General features: G+C 33.4%; 1 protein-coding gene across 1 annotated transcript in view; it reads left to right on the top strand.

Moving 5' to 3' along the window:
- LOC127498080 (1-phosphatidylinositol 4,5-bisphosphate phosphodiesterase beta-1) overlaps positions 1–17,784 on the top strand; it is an 80,006-nt gene that overhangs the window by 45,110 nt on the left and 17,112 nt on the right. The window contains exons 10-22 of the mRNA XM_051867035.1: positions 601–747; positions 1,478–1,635; positions 3,493–3,575; positions 3,926–4,010; positions 4,111–4,297; positions 7,555–7,628; positions 10,120–10,216; positions 10,291–10,375; positions 12,122–12,246; positions 12,349–12,503; positions 14,932–15,096; positions 15,183–15,282; positions 15,664–15,768. Coding sequence (XP_051722995.1) covers positions 601–747; positions 1,478–1,635; positions 3,493–3,575; positions 3,926–4,010; positions 4,111–4,297; positions 7,555–7,628; positions 10,120–10,216; positions 10,291–10,375; positions 12,122–12,246; positions 12,349–12,503; positions 14,932–15,096; positions 15,183–15,282; positions 15,664–15,768 — 1,566 coding nt within the window. The remainder of the gene's footprint in view (positions 1–600; positions 748–1,477; positions 1,636–3,492; positions 3,576–3,925; positions 4,011–4,110; positions 4,298–7,554; positions 7,629–10,119; positions 10,217–10,290; positions 10,376–12,121; positions 12,247–12,348; positions 12,504–14,931; positions 15,097–15,182; positions 15,283–15,663; positions 15,769–17,784) is intronic.

Here is a 17,784-nt window from a genome sequence, read left to right on the forward strand (position 1 = left end):
TTTTTCCAGTTATAGCGCCACCAAGTGGCCAGTCGCCACATCCTTTTTCACGCGACCACAGAATGAGCTCTTGCATAGATGTGCCAAATTTGGTGAAAATATCTAATTTCGTTCATGAGTTATAGCCATTTTAGTAAAAGTGGCTCCACCCACTTCACACGTTTTGGCGGCCCTTAGGGACTGTGAATCGAAATGCTTTTTTTTTTGATAATTATTGACAATCAGACTCCGGAGAATCTCGCTGCACTGGTTTGGTTCCGATCGGGCCAAAAACCTAGGACTAGTTTGCAAAAGTAGGTTTTTCAAAAAATCCAAAATACCCGAAAATTTCGGAGTTGCGAGCCATTTCGTACTTTTGGCCGCTGTAGCGCCCCCATCAGGCTGATCAGGGCGAGCCTTGGTGACGTTGTAGACAGTGTGAGTACTACCAGCCCTCAAAGCTTCAAGTCTCTACGACTTATGGTTTGGTCCGCCCGATCACTTTTAGGGGAGAATGCTGATCCTTGGAAATTTTAACAATTACAATATATATATATATATTTATTTGGATATGTGTGCATGAGCCTCTTTCTCTGATGTATTGTGTTATTTGTGTAACAGGGCAGATCTCAGTCGAGGGCTTCTCCAGGTATCTGATCAGTCAAGAGAACAGCGTCATTCCTGCAGAAAAACTGGACCAGAGTGAAGACATGACCTTCCCTCTCTCTCATTACTTCATCAACTCCTCCCACAACACCTACCTCACAGGTACCACAACAGACAAATCACCTGGTGCAATATGCAAATAGATGTTAGAAACAATACCGAATAAAGTTGCAAAATCTCATAATAGACTGCACACCTCAGACTGACTGATCTAAACTAGTAGTAATAATGATAATCAGTTTGCATAAAAGTGCAGAGAAGAAGAATCATTTCACAGCAGTGCTTTATAAGCTCTACAATAATAATTCCACATTTGGCAATGTTTTACATGAATTAGTACATTTACATTTAAACCTACTTACGGTAAAGTGCATTACATCGCGTAAGAGCCAATTATTAGAAGAGATCTGAGAACACACCGCATGCTCAGTTATAGGCCTCAAAAACCAAGAAATAAATTATAAATGCAATTATGGTGAATATTCTGCTAATGTATCAATCTAAAACACAGCCGGAGCAGGTAGTGCAGAGCTGCTGAAGTACATACTCAACTGCGTTCTTAAAGGAACAGCGCACCCAAAAATGAAACTTGTCTTCTTTTTTTACCTTTATGTTGTCCCAAGCTGGTTTTAGCTGATATACTGCTGTTGTTTTTTTGTTAAATGTGTGAGGAGAATTCTGTCAAGTTCAAAAAAGGACAAAAACACCATGAAAGTATCATAATTCAGTTCATACAAGTCAAGCAAAGTAGTTGCTTGAGTGCATATTCGTTTCTGCATGAAGTCAGCGTTCTTCCCAGCATTTGCTAAGGGGTTTGTGTGTGTGTTGTCAGCGGGTCAGCTTGCGGGTAACTCCTCGGTGGAGATGTATCGGCAGACGCTGCTGTCTGGCTGCCGCTGTGTGGAGCTGGACTGCTGGAAGGGGCGTACGGCGGAGGAGGAACCCGTCATCACACACGGCTTCACCATGACCTCAGAAATCTCCTTCAAGGTGACCTGCAGCCCACCACACTCACATGAGAGCCTGGTTCAGTTTTGAGTTATCACACAGCTTTTCATCAGTGCTTGCAGTTAAGTAGTGCTTAACTTGGATTCTATAAAAAAATAACCCAATAATTGGTAAGGTCTTCACTGACTGATACACAGGCAATGCAAAATCTGTGTGCACACGTTAGCAGGCCTGTGAGTGCTTGTTTCATTTTAACTTTATTAAAGCTAATTAATATTAATAATTATTTATTCATTAATTGTACACACACACACACACACACACACTTGACATTTGATATTCAACAGTGTTCTGATCTGCCTGCATTGACACCATTGTATGCGAACTGAACTGAGCTGGATGATGACATCACTGTTTACTCCAGTGCTGATAAAGATAAATTAACTAAATTAATAGCTATTGATTGATTGAAGATGGATAATGACACCATTTTCTTTAAGAGCTGTTATCACTGTAAAGCTGCTTTGACACAATCTGCATTGTTAAAAGCGCTATATAAATAAAGGTGATTTGACTTGACACACACACACACACACATATATAAATATATATATATATATATATATATGTATATATATATATACACAGACAGACACACACACTTGTTTAAGCAAATTAATTTTAATAAGTTTTTTAAAAAATAGTTTTTTTGTTTAGTACTTATTTAGTTTTTATATATAAATTATATATATATATATATATATATATATATAGTTTTAGATTTTATTCTTTTTTATTCTATATTTTATTTATTTTATATATAAATAAGTATATAAATATTTTATATAATTAAACAAAATGTGTGTGTGTGTGTGTGTGTATATAATTATATATATACATTTTATTTATTAACATATTTAAATGTATTCTGCAGAATTCCACAATATTGATAATAAAATATATAAATTAAAATTTAATTTGTAAAATTAAATATAAAAATATAAAAAATTAAAATATAAATGTGTACATTTCTAAATTGTAATTATACAATATATAACAAATTAAAATTTAATTTATATACATTTTTAAAATAAAACCATGAGTGCTCGTTTAATTTTAACTTTATTAAAGCAAATATTAATAATTATTAATTAATTATTTGTTTAGCTATGCTATATTTTTTATATATATATATATATATATATATATATATATATATTTTATATATATATATATATATATATATATATATTATATGTTTTATAGTTTAGTACATTTTTTATTACCATATTTAAATGTATTCTGCAGAATTCCACATAATTATAAAATAATAAAATATTATAAATTAAAATTTAATTTGTAAATCGTAAATGAAATATAAATGTCTACATTTCTGAATTGTAGTTATACAATCTATAACAAACCAAAATTAAATTTGTATACAAATTTGTATATATTTGTATATATGTAAATATATAAATATAACTTAATAATTTGGGTCTGCTGATACCTCTTGGTCTTGGACTTTACAGTGATATTTAGTGATGCGAATTCAAAACACAAATGTTTTTGGTGCCGATCCCATTGTAGAAATACTTACTTTTATTTCTGTATATACGTATGTGTGGCCTATGATTTATTATTAAATGCATTATATAACCAGAAGCATTCAGTTTCGTTAGTATATGTAGTATAATATAGTACACTATGTATATACATTATATATATATAGTTATATATTTATATAGTTTTTAAAGTATATTGATAGAAGTACAATAATAAAAAGTCAGCTAACTGTTATAACTGCAATAAAACATTAGAAACAATCAAAGTAAACAGAGCTATTGCACTTTGACATATCTAAATATTTCACGTTTAAATTCTGTTCTTGTTTTCCAGGAAGTGATTGAAGCTATAGCGGAGTGTGCTTTCAAAACGTCTCCTTTCCCCGTCATCCTGTCCTTTGAGAATCATGTGGACTCGTAAGTGAAGCCGCACACGCTGATACTCTCCGTCCCGTAGCGCCGCGGCTCCTCAGGGGCCGACTGCAACTATGGCAACAAGGAGTAGAGCGATTATAACCGTCTCTGAAAAGCATAATTTGTTTTCAGTCATCATTGTTCTCTTGTGAGATGTGACGGCTTGAGCGCTCGCTTTATTTTCTGCATGAAATCAAAGATGACACGATGTGCGTGCAGTCTGGGAATTTCATTCCAGTCACAGAAGGACATGTAGTGAGAGATGCATGCAAACGTTGCAAGAAACTAATTTTGTTAACGTGTTGTGATGGCTGTTTTATGACAGCTCTAATGGTGTTTATATTGAATCGCAGCCCCAAACAGCAAGCCAAAATGGCAGAATATTGCAGATCGATATTCGGGGACGCACTTCTGACCGAGCCGCTTGAGAAATATCCTGTAAGTTTATCACTCCCACATCCGCTTGTGCTCTTTTTGTGGTCGAGTCCATTCCGGCCGAGCCAATGTTCTCAAGACAGATTCTGTTGTGGCGTTTCAGCTCGAGTCTGGAGTTCCTCTGCCAAGCCCTCAAGAGCTCATGGGAAAGATCCTCATCAAGAACAAGAAATCTCACCCGAAACCATCTGACGGGAGCACGAAGAAGAAGCTGTCCGAGCAGGTGTCCAACACCAACAGCGACTCGTCCAGCGTGTTTGAGCCTTCGTCACCCAGCGCTGGACCTGCAGGTATTAAAGGGCTCTTGTTCTTCACGCATGGACTGTTTTCCCTTGAAATCTGCGATTGATTGTGTCCATAAAAGTCAGTGCCTGTATTACTCAACGGAGCAAGAATTGATGTTGACTGGACAGTGTATGATGATTGGACGAGATCTCAAATGGGCGGGACTTTCAAACAATCAGCCAATAATTGATATGTTCATGTACATGACTGACAGTGTTTGATTTTAAAACATGCAGGACATAGTTTATTATTATTGTAAATATTCTATGTAAATTATTCAAATTAAATGTGTAAATTAATAATAAAATATAATTCTATATTATTATATATAATATACTATTATTATTTTAGCATTTATATTAAATTTGTATACATTTCTAAATTGTAAATATACAATATAAAAAATTAAAATTCAATTTGTAAATGGTTATTAACATATAATTTTATATTATTATGTATTATATATGCTGTATTTCTATATTTATAATTCATTTTATTTTATATTATTCATATTAAATTTGAATGTACATTTCTAAATTGTAAATATATAATATAAAAATATAAAATTAGACTAGTAAATTATTAATATATATATATATATATATATAAATTAATTAATAAAATACATTTTATAATTAGTTAATTGTTAATATAAATTTATTTTATTTTTATTTATTTTTATTTTATTTTTTATTTTAATTATATATATTTATATATATTATTTTTTTTATTATAAGATGTTCTTTATATTACATTTGTAAATTAATAAAATATAATTTTATATTATTATATATAATATATACCATACTATTATTATTTTAGTATTTATATTAAATTTGTATACAGTGCTAAATTGTAAATATACATTATAAAAAATAGTTAAATTAGTAAATTGTTAAAAAAGTAATATTTTAATATTATTATATTAGATTTTAAATATTATATTATTTTTATATTTTTTTATTTATATTAATTTTTTATTAGTTTAAAAAATTATATAATATAATATAATATAATATAATATAATATAATATAATATAATATAATATAATATAATATATAAATGTGTACAGTTCTGAGCTTGGTTTGTTTGGTATATTCACTGTTTAATGGTTTGATAGATGTTCAACATAAATGCCTTGGAGTTTAAATTACAGACACCATAATTATAACTTGATCCAAGTATATGATTTCTGACGTGTGTTATTTGAAAACTGGTCTCTGGTCGATGTAGTGCATTCATCCCTCTTCTCTTAGGTGAAATGAAAACCCATGATATGTCCCCTTTCAAGGCTCGATCTTTAGTTGAAAGAAAGAAAGCACAGAAGCAAACGTCATAAACTCGTCAGCAGCTCGATTAGCGCCGCCGTTCCCGGAGCCGTGAGCTGGTCTCTGTGTAAAGCTGCATGTGGAGAGTCAAGCGTCTGACATTTTCGAGCGCCGATGTGCCGACAGACCCTCTGCAGGTCGGAGACGTGTGCGTTTATGTCTGACGGAGGCGTCGGGAGCCTGTGATGGATGCTAGAGGTTTTTAAAGGTTGAATCCAGACAGCATTCTGGCGGAAAGCAGATGTTGAACAGCTGGTTCCTCAGCGGGGTGTAGATTCCTCGAGACCTCCACCTGCAGCACCACAGACACCTGAACTCATGTCTGAAATCATGCTGACTGAAGTGATTCATGGCTGCATTATCAGGAAATAAATGATGCACATGATTTCAGAACCAAATACAGCTTAAAGACTCATTTGTAGAGGAATACAATACTGGTCAAGAGATTGCTAGCATTACGATTTTTTAAATATTTTTTGAAAGAAGTCTCTTCGGCTCACCAAGCCTGCATTTATTTGATCAAAATGACAATAAAAACAGTAATATTGCGAAATACTATTACAATTTAAAATAACTTTTCTATTGAAGCTTGTTTCCACCAAGTAAAAAATAAAAAAGGTATAATTGCGACTTTTTATCTTGCAATTCAGAATTGCATGATGTAAACTCGCAATTGCGAGTTATAAAGTCCGTCTTTTTTTCCTCAGAATTGGACATTATAACTCGCCATTGCAAGTTTATATCTCACAATCGTGAGAAAAAAAGTCAGAATTGTGAGTTTATATAACTCACAATTCTAACTTTATATCTCGCAATTGAGTTTATAACACGCAATTGTAAGTTTATTTCTCACAATTTTGACTATTTTTCGCAGTTATGACTTTATAACGCGCAATTCTGACTTTATCGCAATTCTGACTTTATTTATCGCAATTCTGACTTTATACCTCGCAATTGAGTTTATAACACGCAATTGTGACTATAACTCGCAATTGTACATTTATTTCTCACAATTTTGACTATTTTTCACAGTTGTGACTTTATAACGCGCAATTCTGACTATTTCTCGCAATTCTGACTTTATTTCTCGGAATCCTTAAATTTTGGTGGAAATTGTGATACATTTTTTTCAGGATTCAGAATTGAAAGTTCAAAAGAACAGCATTTATTTAAAATAGAATGTTTTAAACATTATAAATGTTTTTATTGTCACTTTTGGGCAACTTAATGCGTCCTTACTAAATAAAGGTATTAATTTCAGATTAAGCAGCTCACATTAATACATGAAGCAGCTCAACTGTTTTCAACATTGATAATAATCAGAAATGTTTCTTGTGCAGCAAATCAGTCAATATATGCAGCTTTGATCACATGAATAAATTACATTTTACAAATAAATTTTCAAATATATGCAGCCTTGGTGAGCAGAAGAGACTTTTACCAAATATTAATTATTCCAAACATTTGACTGGAGTTATGAAATTACAATGTTGTTACGAACCTCATTTCTTTAATTGGAACACATGGTGTTTTTGGAGACAGTGATGTCGTCACTTTAAACTGTCTGCTGTGTGAAATAGTTCATGTTTGCAATAACATGAAGTTGAGTAAATGATGTCTGAATTTTCCTTTGAGCATGAACCATCCCTTTAAAGCAGCAGGTGGTGAAGGTCTTGCGTGTTCAGACTCATTGATTATGACTTAGCATCTTAAAGCCACACACATCTGCTCTCTTTATCATGGGATTAACAGGACTTCCTGTCTCTGAGCTCTTTCTTATCTCACACCAGCTCTGCATATATTGAGTGGATGGAGACGTGTGACAAAACTGACTCTCCGGATGTCTGGTTAAGCTGCGCATGTGTTTGCAAATCACTGTTTGCTTCTCGTGTTTGGGATTTGATTGACGTATAAGTTTATTTTTGTCATTTAGCGCCTGCAGAGGTGGAGGCTGAGGATGACGAGGATGAAGATGATGACGATGACGACTGTAAGAAGTCAGACGAGGTCAGTATGAGTTTGTGTTTTTATTTGTGTATCAATAAATATTTGTTATTTATTTACAATGATAGTATTTATTAATGCTATAATTAGGGGTCAAGCACCAAAGGTGTGTAGGCACCTATTGTAATCGTTGGCATTCTTTTTGTTCTTCCGTTTCTTCTTCTTCTTCCACTCTCGTGGTCTATGGGAGCCCATAAAACCACTTGCGGGAAAGTTATGAAATTTGGCACACAGATAGAGGACAGTCTGAACTGTGTCCATAGCAAATTTCTCTAACTCAATCCCTCTAGCGCCACCAGCTGTCCAAATTTGCACTCACGTTTATGCTAATAACTTTTGAATGAATGCACGTCATTTTCCATCGTTAAAATTTTTCCGCCATTTTTAATTTTCCGAAGAAAAAAAAACTACTTTTGAACTCCTCCTAGGTCGTTGCTCCATTTTTCACGCAAATTGAACCAGATCATCTTCAAATCATGGTGACAAAAAGTTATGGAAATCAATATATGCTGCGTTTCGGCGCAGTGCCACCTACTGGTCTGGAGATATATGCGAAAAATGGCTATTTTGCTTATAGTTTCTGAATGGTTTGTCCAAAAATCATAAATGTGGTTAGATTCAGGGCGGCATTCTGAGTTGACTGATATCCAATTTTCCCATACCGGCTATTTTGGATGTCAACCATTTTGAATTTTGTCGTAAAATGCTATATTTTACGAACGCATTAGCGTATCGTTATGAAACTCGGTATGTGTCTTTGCCACCATGCCCTCAAGGTATTTAAAAAGTTTGGGGCAGCACCACCTTGTGGTCAAAAGTTATAATGAAATGCTAATAACTTTTGATTAAATTAGCCTATTGTAATGAATGAACCTTGGGTCATGCCGAGAACATAGATACCAATTTTGCCATATTTGGCCAAACTTCCTGTTTGCCTTTTTGATTTTTTTTCAAAACCTACTATTTTGAACTCCTCCTAGACCACTCGTCCGATTTTCACCAAAATCAAATCGTATCATCTTCCGACTGTGCCGACAAAAAGTTATGGATTTTGTGTTAATAGACAAAATCGTATTCGTATACCACAACAACAAAATTTGAGGCATGATGCCAAAACACCTCTGTAGGCTGTATGTCTGCAGAGCTTTGGCATATTGACACCAAACTTTGCATGTGTCATTGTCACCTCACTCTTGACAACACCACATCAATTTGGTCACAGCTCCACCTATTGGTCAAAAGTGATAAACCATTAAATCTTTACTAGTGAGTGTTTATGATTTTTCAGTCATTTTGCCTAAAATCATCTTAATATTCCTTTAATTGCTCATTGTTGCAGTCATTGTGATGCTCTCAGCCATGCTGGCATGACTTATTGTGCCGCCTTTATTTGCTTTTGTTTTTATATTTTCAGTTTTCATTTTAGTTGAAGTTTTAGTAATTTTGTTACGTGCTTTTGTCATTTTTTATATTTCTATTTAGCTTAAATTTATTTTTATTTCAGTTTTGGTTTTAATTTCTATTTTTGTTGGTTTGTTTTAAAATATTTCTGTATAGCTTTAATGTATTTTTATTACTTTTATAAAAAAGAAAAAAGGTTTTTTGTTTTGTTTTTTTGTTTTTTTTAGTAAGTATTTTAGTAATTTTAGTACTTAATCTAATTTCAATATAGTTGCCAAGGCAATGTTTCTTTTTTTTTTTCTTTTTTGTCTTTTTAGTTTTTTTATATTTCTGTATGGCTTTATATTTTGTCAGTTTTAGCAGTTTTAGGACTTAAATTTATTTATTAATTAATTTATTTATTTCAGTTAGTTGACAAGGCAACATTTCTATTTTTTGTTGGTTTATTTTAAAATATTCCTATATAGCTTTAATGTATTTATTAATTTTATAAAAACATTTTTCTTTAGTATTTTAGTCATTTTAGTACTTAAACCTATTTCAATATAGTTGCCAAGGCAATGATTCTAATTTCTATTTTTTGTTTGTTTGTTTGTTTGTTTTTTATATTTCTGTATGGCTTTATTTTTATTTCAGTTTTAGTTTTAGCAATTTTAGTACTTAAATTTAAATTTATTTATTTATTTATTTCAGTTAGTTGCCAAGGCAACATTTCTGTTTCTATTTTGTCCCCCTGATTTCTAACATTTTTCCTCATTTCTAGTTTTTCCTGTTATATTTATATTTTATTTCAGCTTTATTTAAATTATCGAAAATTATAGTTTTAGTTCTAGTTGACATTATCAACACTAGGATAAATCAGAAACTGATTAATTGGTCATTTTGAGGTTATCGACAGAAGCTGATTTCTCTGTAAATAAAATGTTTAACTCTGTTGTGTCAGTTCCAGGTACTTGTCCACAAATATAGTAAAAAACAGGGCTTGAAACTCTTAAAAAAAATATGATTTTTCTCAACAGATTGTCAAATGAGGATCTTAACCTTCATAAAAAGCTGCTCATCGATCTAATGAGGTGGTTTTGTGTTTTTTCAGGGTACAGCAGGATCTGAAGCCTTTGCCACAGAAGAAATGTCCACGCTGGTCAATTACATCCAGCCGACCAAGTTCCACTCCTTTGAGGTTTCCAAGAGTGAGTATGACCGCATGCGATAATGTGTGCGCTGATTTGAAGATCTCTTCAAAACTCAATTTGTTTGCTTTCAGAAACCAAGCGCAGTTATCAGATGTCATCGTTTGTGGAGACCAAAGCCCTGGAGCAGCTCACGAAGACACCGGTGGAGTTTGTAGAGCATCCTTTACCTGAGGAACTGAAGGATGAGTGTGTTTTGTTCTGCTGCTCGTCTGTAGTGACTTCACACACAACCCACATATCCCATCAGACACATGACAGGAAACCAGGACAAGTGCATCTATTATTCATGCCATAACTTATGACCCAAATAATCAAATCTGGCAGGAACATTTCAGAACTCTAGTCCATATGTACTGTTTCAAGTCTTATGAAAGGATATTGTTTTCATTTTTTTTACCATTTTATTGAGTGCATCTCAGAAAACCTGCCAATACAAGTTTGAGTCACATTTCACCACATTTACAAATAAAAATAAATAAGAAATTTACGGATTAAACAAAATGGAGCCTATTTTTAGGGCCTTTTAATGACAATCAAGTACATTTTCACCCCAAATTCCCATTACTCAAAATCAACCTCAAATTCAAAGAGGCATTAATAAAAACCCATTACACCACTAACACAACACTCATGAATGATCAAACACCACAGTAAAAAATCCGATTTTAAATGCCGTTTAAGCTCTCTAAGAGTGGAGCACTGCCGGATATAATGAGGTAAACCATTCCACAGCCTAGGAGCGGCGGCCGCAAAGGAGCGGTTTCCTCTCATTATCCGGTACGTCCGCAGGTCCACTAAGAGATTTAATGACTCAGAGCGTAACGTTCTCTTTGGTTTCTTCCCCTGGATCAGATCAGCTATATATGTTGGAGCAGTACCATGTAAGGCTTTAAAAACAAATAATAGTATCTTAAAATCAATCCTATAGGAAACTGGCAACCAATGTAGTTTTTTCGAGTGCCTGTCAGAAGTCTTGCGGCCACATTTTGGACCAGCTGTAATCTAAGCTTTTGTGTTGAACACCATAGTACAGTGCATTACCATAGTCTAATCTTGAGAAAATAAAAGCATGAATAACATTTTCCAGGTCCTTCCGTGATACAAAAGGCTTAATTTTAAAGAATAGTCTCAATCGCAAACTATACCTAAATTTTTCACTTGATGCACACCATATATATATATATATAATATCGATATCTTATATTCATATACACAGGTCAAAAATTTGGACACTTTTTTTTCAGGATTCATTGATGAATAAAAAGTTAAAAAAGAGCAGAAATCTTTTGTAACAATATAAGTTTTTACTATCACTTTTGATCAATTCAACACATCCTTGCTGAATAAAAGTATTAATTTCTTTCCTTTTGAACAGTATAGTGTATATTGTTACAAAATATTTCAATTTTAAATAAATGCTGTTCTTTATTTTTTTTTACTTTTTATTTATCAAAGAATCCTGAAAAAAGTATCACAGGTTATAAAAAAAATATGAAGCAGCACAACAGTTTTCAACATTGATAATAATCATAAATGTTTCTTGAGCAGCAAATCATCATATTAGAATGATTTCTGAAGTATCTTGTGACACTGAAGACTGGAGTAATTTATATGTGTATATGTATATATATATATATATATATATATATATATATATATAGTTGTTTACACACATATAAACATCTGGACGAATGTGCTTAAATTTTCATGCCCATAATAAAATAATGTCACATTATAGCAAAAAAGCCAAAAAGATTTTACAACAAATATCATTTCTTTAATATTTTACGTTTTAATTATTTTACACAGTTTTGTGTTTTGTGATGTATGTGCTAGTTGTGCTGGAGGTGAATGAATCAGTTATCAGTTCATTACGTCAGTCCCTTAACAGTGTGCATGTAGATACAACAAATTTCAGCTGAGCAGAATCTATCCCAAAGGAACTCGGGTGGATTCCTCCAACTACATGCCGCAGGTGTTCTGGAACGCCGGCTGTCAGCTTGTAGCACTCAACTTTCAGACCATCGGTGAGCAGATGAATCAAAACGCTTCAGGAAAGACTTATTAAAACATGACTTTGATATGAAATGTCAGCTGTAATTTCACTTCATATTTGTTTGCTCTCTCAGATCTGTCCATGCAGCTGAACCTCGGCATGTACGAGTACAACGGGAAAAGTGGCTACAGGCTCAAACCAGAGTTCATGAGGCGACCGGACAAGCATTTCGACCCCTTCACAGAAAGCACAGTGGATGGGATTGTAGCCAATACCTTATCAGTAAAGGTTAGATTTGTACTAGACTTAGGCTTTTAACTGGAACACGAGACTGTTGCCAAAACCGTTAGCATTAGGAAACTCATTTGCAGTGCACTATTAATTCTCATGACAGTAATAAAATAGTAGATATTTCAATAAGTATCGATACTGAAATGTCTGAAACTCTTCCAATACTCCTGTCACTCACTCATCTCATTCGCTCCGGTTGAATAGTGCTTGTATTGTGCATAATTTTAGTAATTCCCGCAGGTTTCACGCTCACACCAAAAGCGCGCACAGCACTGATCTATATAAGTGTCGCGCACATAAAGCCGCCTCTCAGACAGCTAGCAAGAACCGAATTGACTTCTTTTACGTGGCTTATTGCGCTTAAACGGCCAAATACATACAAAATTATGTCAAAAGGTAAATACAGTCAGTTCTGGAACGTAAATTGTTGAGAGAAAACGCATGTTGTGTAACAGTATATAGACCTATTTTGTGTTTGCAAACAGCGATGATGTTTTTTGTGGGCGGAGCCTACCTGGTTGCAGAAAATGACAGTTCTGCAGTAGAAGTATGTGGAAGCCACGGAATAAAAGAATAAAAAAAAAAGTTAATTTTGAGTTTATATCTCACAATTCTGCCTTTTTTTTGCTCGCAAATCCGGGTTTATATCTCACAATTCTTAGAAGGAAAAACAGACAAAGACAAAAAAACAGTCTTTTTTCCTCATAATTGCAAGTTTATATCCCGCAATTATATTATATCTTTTTTCCCCTCAGAATTGTGATATAAACTCACAATTGTGAGCTATAAAGTCTGAACTGGCAGATATAAACATGCAAATGCAAGAAAAAAAGTCAGAATTGTTAAATAAAAATGTTATAGGCTATGTTTAAAAGTTATCTATGTAAAATTTTATAGGTTTAAATATTATTTCATGCTGTAACTGTATGGCTATGTATGTATGTTCCCTATGAACCACATATGTGAATATTATGTAGTTTACATCAAATTCATGCTTTAATAGTAAACTAATCATCGCTTGTTTCATCAGTCCAGTCTGAGACTTGCAACATAAACATCTCCGTTTGCGTTTTTCTTCAAAGCGCATTTTCATTACCGCAATGACGGTATTCTATAAAAATGGATTATAATTATATTTTTTGCATTCCGACTCTGACATCCAGAGGCACAACAAAACATTTTTCTCTTATTCTGTGGATTTTGCCCATTTTCCTCCACTTGTTACCGCTATTTTTCTGCCACCAATATGCGCGCGCAGCTGCAAGTGAGGTAACTGTGACGTCTGCTCCAAATTGGTCTATTGGATCCGTGCTTCAGCTCTTAAAGTGACAGCAGCCTAATAAGCCTGCTGCTGTCTGTCATGTTAGAGAAAATCGCTCTCTGCTCTTGACTGAATAACTTTTGCAACTTGAATTGTAAGCATTACACCGTGTCCCAAATACACGTGACACGTGATAAAAGGTATCTTTTCCATGTTAATCAGATTTTTGTCCTAACTAGCTGTGATGGCGACACGCGACGATTCTATTTTAGAAACGTTTTCTATTTTTCTGCGACATTGCGTCTGGAACAACAACACAAAGTATCATAATGATAATCTCTGGTATCGTTTATGTACTTTATTTAATGTTAAACACTTCTAATGTTAGTTTTAATATCATTTTGTGTGTCTTTTAGCAACAATGAACAATTCACCTCAGATCTTCAAAATAAATGAAAGGAAACAAGAACGTTCAAACTGTCAAATCACTGTGAACAGACAAGTGTATTCTATGACAAAAATTGTTTCAGTAACTCAATATGTATGTTTAATAATGTTAAAATGGTGTAATATTCATGAATTTGATTATGTAGCTACTTTTTCGTTGCGAGTGCCAGGAGCTTGCCCGCCCACACACTCTTCTGATTGGCTGTGATTTTTGATTGACTTTATCGCATCTCATAGTCATATCGTGTCTGGTGTGGACAGACAAATTGTTTGTTGCTGGAATCTTAACGCATCGAGTCTGGTTAGGACACGGTGTTAATCTGTATTTAATTTTTACAATGAAGGCTATCCAGTGTTATTTTATATTTGATTATTATATTATTTCTTACCTGAATACTACAGTTAGAACCACCTGAAAAACATAAAGCCCTGTTTAATTAATTTGTCTGTGAGTTTTCACCATGGTATTGAAAATGGTATCGAATATCGATATTTTTCAAGGTATCGTATCGAAGTTGGAAGTTCCAGTATCATGACAACGCTAGTAGAGACTCTAATAAAATAGTTGCAGACTTTTTGTAAGTAAAGTTGTCGTAGCTAGCTGTAATTGAACAACTTTAAATCCCGAATAGGTTAAATATTATCAGTCAAGCGTTTGAAACTAGTTTCCTGAGCACTGGTTATATGTCATTTTAATCTCATTGTCTCTTCCATTAGATCATATCAGGACAGTTTCTGACTGACAAGAAGGTGGGCGTTTATGTGGAGATTGACATGTTTGGACTTCCAGTTGACACGAGACGAAAAGCTTTCAAGACAAAGACGTCCCAAAGCAACGCCATCAATCCTGTGTGGGACGAGGAGCCCATCGTCTTTAAAAAAGTACGGAGTGTTTTTAGAGTCCTGTTATTATTATCATCAGATGGTTGGAGTGCATGAAATAAATAACTGTGTTGTTTATTGGTCAGGTTGTGTTGCCCACCCTCGCTTCCCTCAGGATAGCCGTGTTTGAAGAAGGAGGGAAGTTCATTGGTCATCGGATCATTCCCGTCTCAGCCATTCGTCCGGGTGAGAAACATGTATATTAAAGTGCCTGTATAATTCTGTTTTAATGGTTCCTAATGTTGTTTTGGAGTCTCCTACAATAGAGTTACATGCATCCAAAGTTAAAAACACTTTAATTTTCTCATAATTTCCACTGCAGCATCAGCTCTTTTCTCACAGTGTCTGAAACGTTTCGATCAACGATTCAGTCTCTCTAAACCCCGCATCTCTAAGAGCCTAATATGATTTCATATGTGATTTCATTGTAATATTTTTGGGAGGCTTAACAGACAAATTTACTTTAATTATTTATTTAGAATATTTTAATATATTGCTAGTAGGCTGCAGCATGGAAAGGCAGATTTGTTTGTTGTAATAAAGCACCATTTTCTCATATGCTCACAGGTTATCGTTACATCGGTTTGAGAAATGAAAAGAATCAAGCTCTAATTCTTCCTGCTATATTCGTGTATATCGAGGTGAAAGACTACGTACCGGATACATTTGCTGGTAAGAAGTTCATTTCTGTTATCTGAAACATCTGGCTGTTTTAGGATCTGCTACTCAAAGAAAGCACTAAAAGTACCATAGTACTACTGTGGCGTCCTTTGAAATAACCTTGAATGCCATTATGAATAACATGGTAAATATGAGTGAATCTCACAAGCTGGATCATAATCAAGAAATTATACTTTGCATAAAGAAAATGGAAAATGGACTTCTATGCATATGTGACAAATATTCTTATATTCTTTGTGAATTATGACTTGAATATCTTATATGGGCCATTCTACAGAATTGATTCAAAGTCAGAGTTGGAAACATCTTGGAAAAAAATTGTATGTATGCAAATTGTATAATATCCAAGATACACATTTCTAGTAACTGTGCAGAAAGAATATTTTCAGAAAGTTTTGTAATATTTTTCCTCTCCCCAAATTTGTCACTACCCAAACACAATAATATATAATTTAATAAGAAGAGTTACATTGATCTATTAACATTGTTTACATCTACCTTGTAAATATATTTGTTGTTATTTTATTAAAATGTGCTCATATGTAAATCAATAACAATTACAATTTTAACAATATTTCAAGTGTAAGTTATGAGATTTGTTGTATTTTGAATCCAATCTTTCTTTGTAAAAGGCATAAAGTTTATCATACTGATTTCAAAGTGAAGGATTCATTAGTTTAAATATACATTAAATCAAACACTATAATAACATCTTAGTTGATAATTCAATATACTTTATTTTTGATAAAACATCCCATGTTTCGGTTGTGACTGCACATTTTCGGTAGTGACAGTAATGTGTTGGTAGCCACCACATCACGTTACACAATTTAACTCACATACTAAAACACTACTAAAACATATTAAAATACTAATGATTTGCATAATAAAACATACTAATGATTTGCATAACTGTATTAAATTTTTGTTTATTTCCCCCAAATAAATGATTATGTGTTCCCTTTTGTCACTACCAAACAATGATGTCACTACCGAAACAGTCACGACCGAAACATGTGGTGAAGTTTCGGTAGTGACAATTTCAAATCCTTTTGATCCTAGCTCAAAGATGCAAATCAGCACATGGTTACCTAACACAGTCCTGAACAGTTGTACGCAGAAAAAAACTAAATTTTATCGAATAACCCCCAAAAAACAATGTCGTTTCGGTCATGACTGTTTCGGTAGTGACAATTTTAGATACTTTTGATCCTAGCTCAAAGATGCTAATCAACACATGGTTAGCTAGCACAGTTCTGAACAGTTGTACACACAAAAACACTAAATTTTATCGAATAACATTCAAAAAACAATGTTACAACCGAAACTTCACCACATGTTACGGTCGTGACTGTTTCAGTAGTGACAATTTTAGATATTTTTGAGCCTAGCTCAAAGATGCTAATCAACACAGTACACTTCTGAACAAATTTTATGGAATAACACCCAAAACAGTTTGCCTAATTGCAGAAAAAAGGTGTTTGGTAGTGACGTTCCTTAAAGTTACACACAGATTTTCAGGCTTTTGAGCACATTTAACTCAAAATGAGGGTACCTATCTAATGTGAAAGAGAGGCTATGAGAGGGAGGGACACAGGAATATTTTCTGATCAAAAATGTAGAAGTGTGGTTAAAATAAATCTCAGTCAATGGACTAAAACATACACTCTTTCGATAGTGACATGAAAATGTGGGACACATTTTTTACACAAAGTTTCATGATTTACAAAGAAAGATAAAATAAATATTTTTTTTGAACCTCACTTTAAAAAAAAAAAATCAAAAAGATATTTTTAAAAACAATGGAAAAAATTGCAAAAATTATTGCAATATCATTTTGAAATTTAGGGGTTAGGGTTCGGGACAGCCACCTCCCAGTTGAAAGTACCCAATAAATGATGATTATATATATATATATATTAAGCTTACTGATATTTTAAGTATTATTGTGGGATTCAGTAGATAATAGAAGGATCTTAGTAAACGAGTTGAATACTTAAATGCTTT

Source organism: Ctenopharyngodon idella, chromosome 17 (assembly GCF_019924925.1).
Source record: "Ctenopharyngodon idella isolate HZGC_01 chromosome 17, HZGC01, whole genome shotgun sequence".
Taxonomy (NCBI): Eukaryota; Metazoa; Chordata; class Actinopteri; order Cypriniformes; family Xenocyprididae; genus Ctenopharyngodon; species Ctenopharyngodon idella.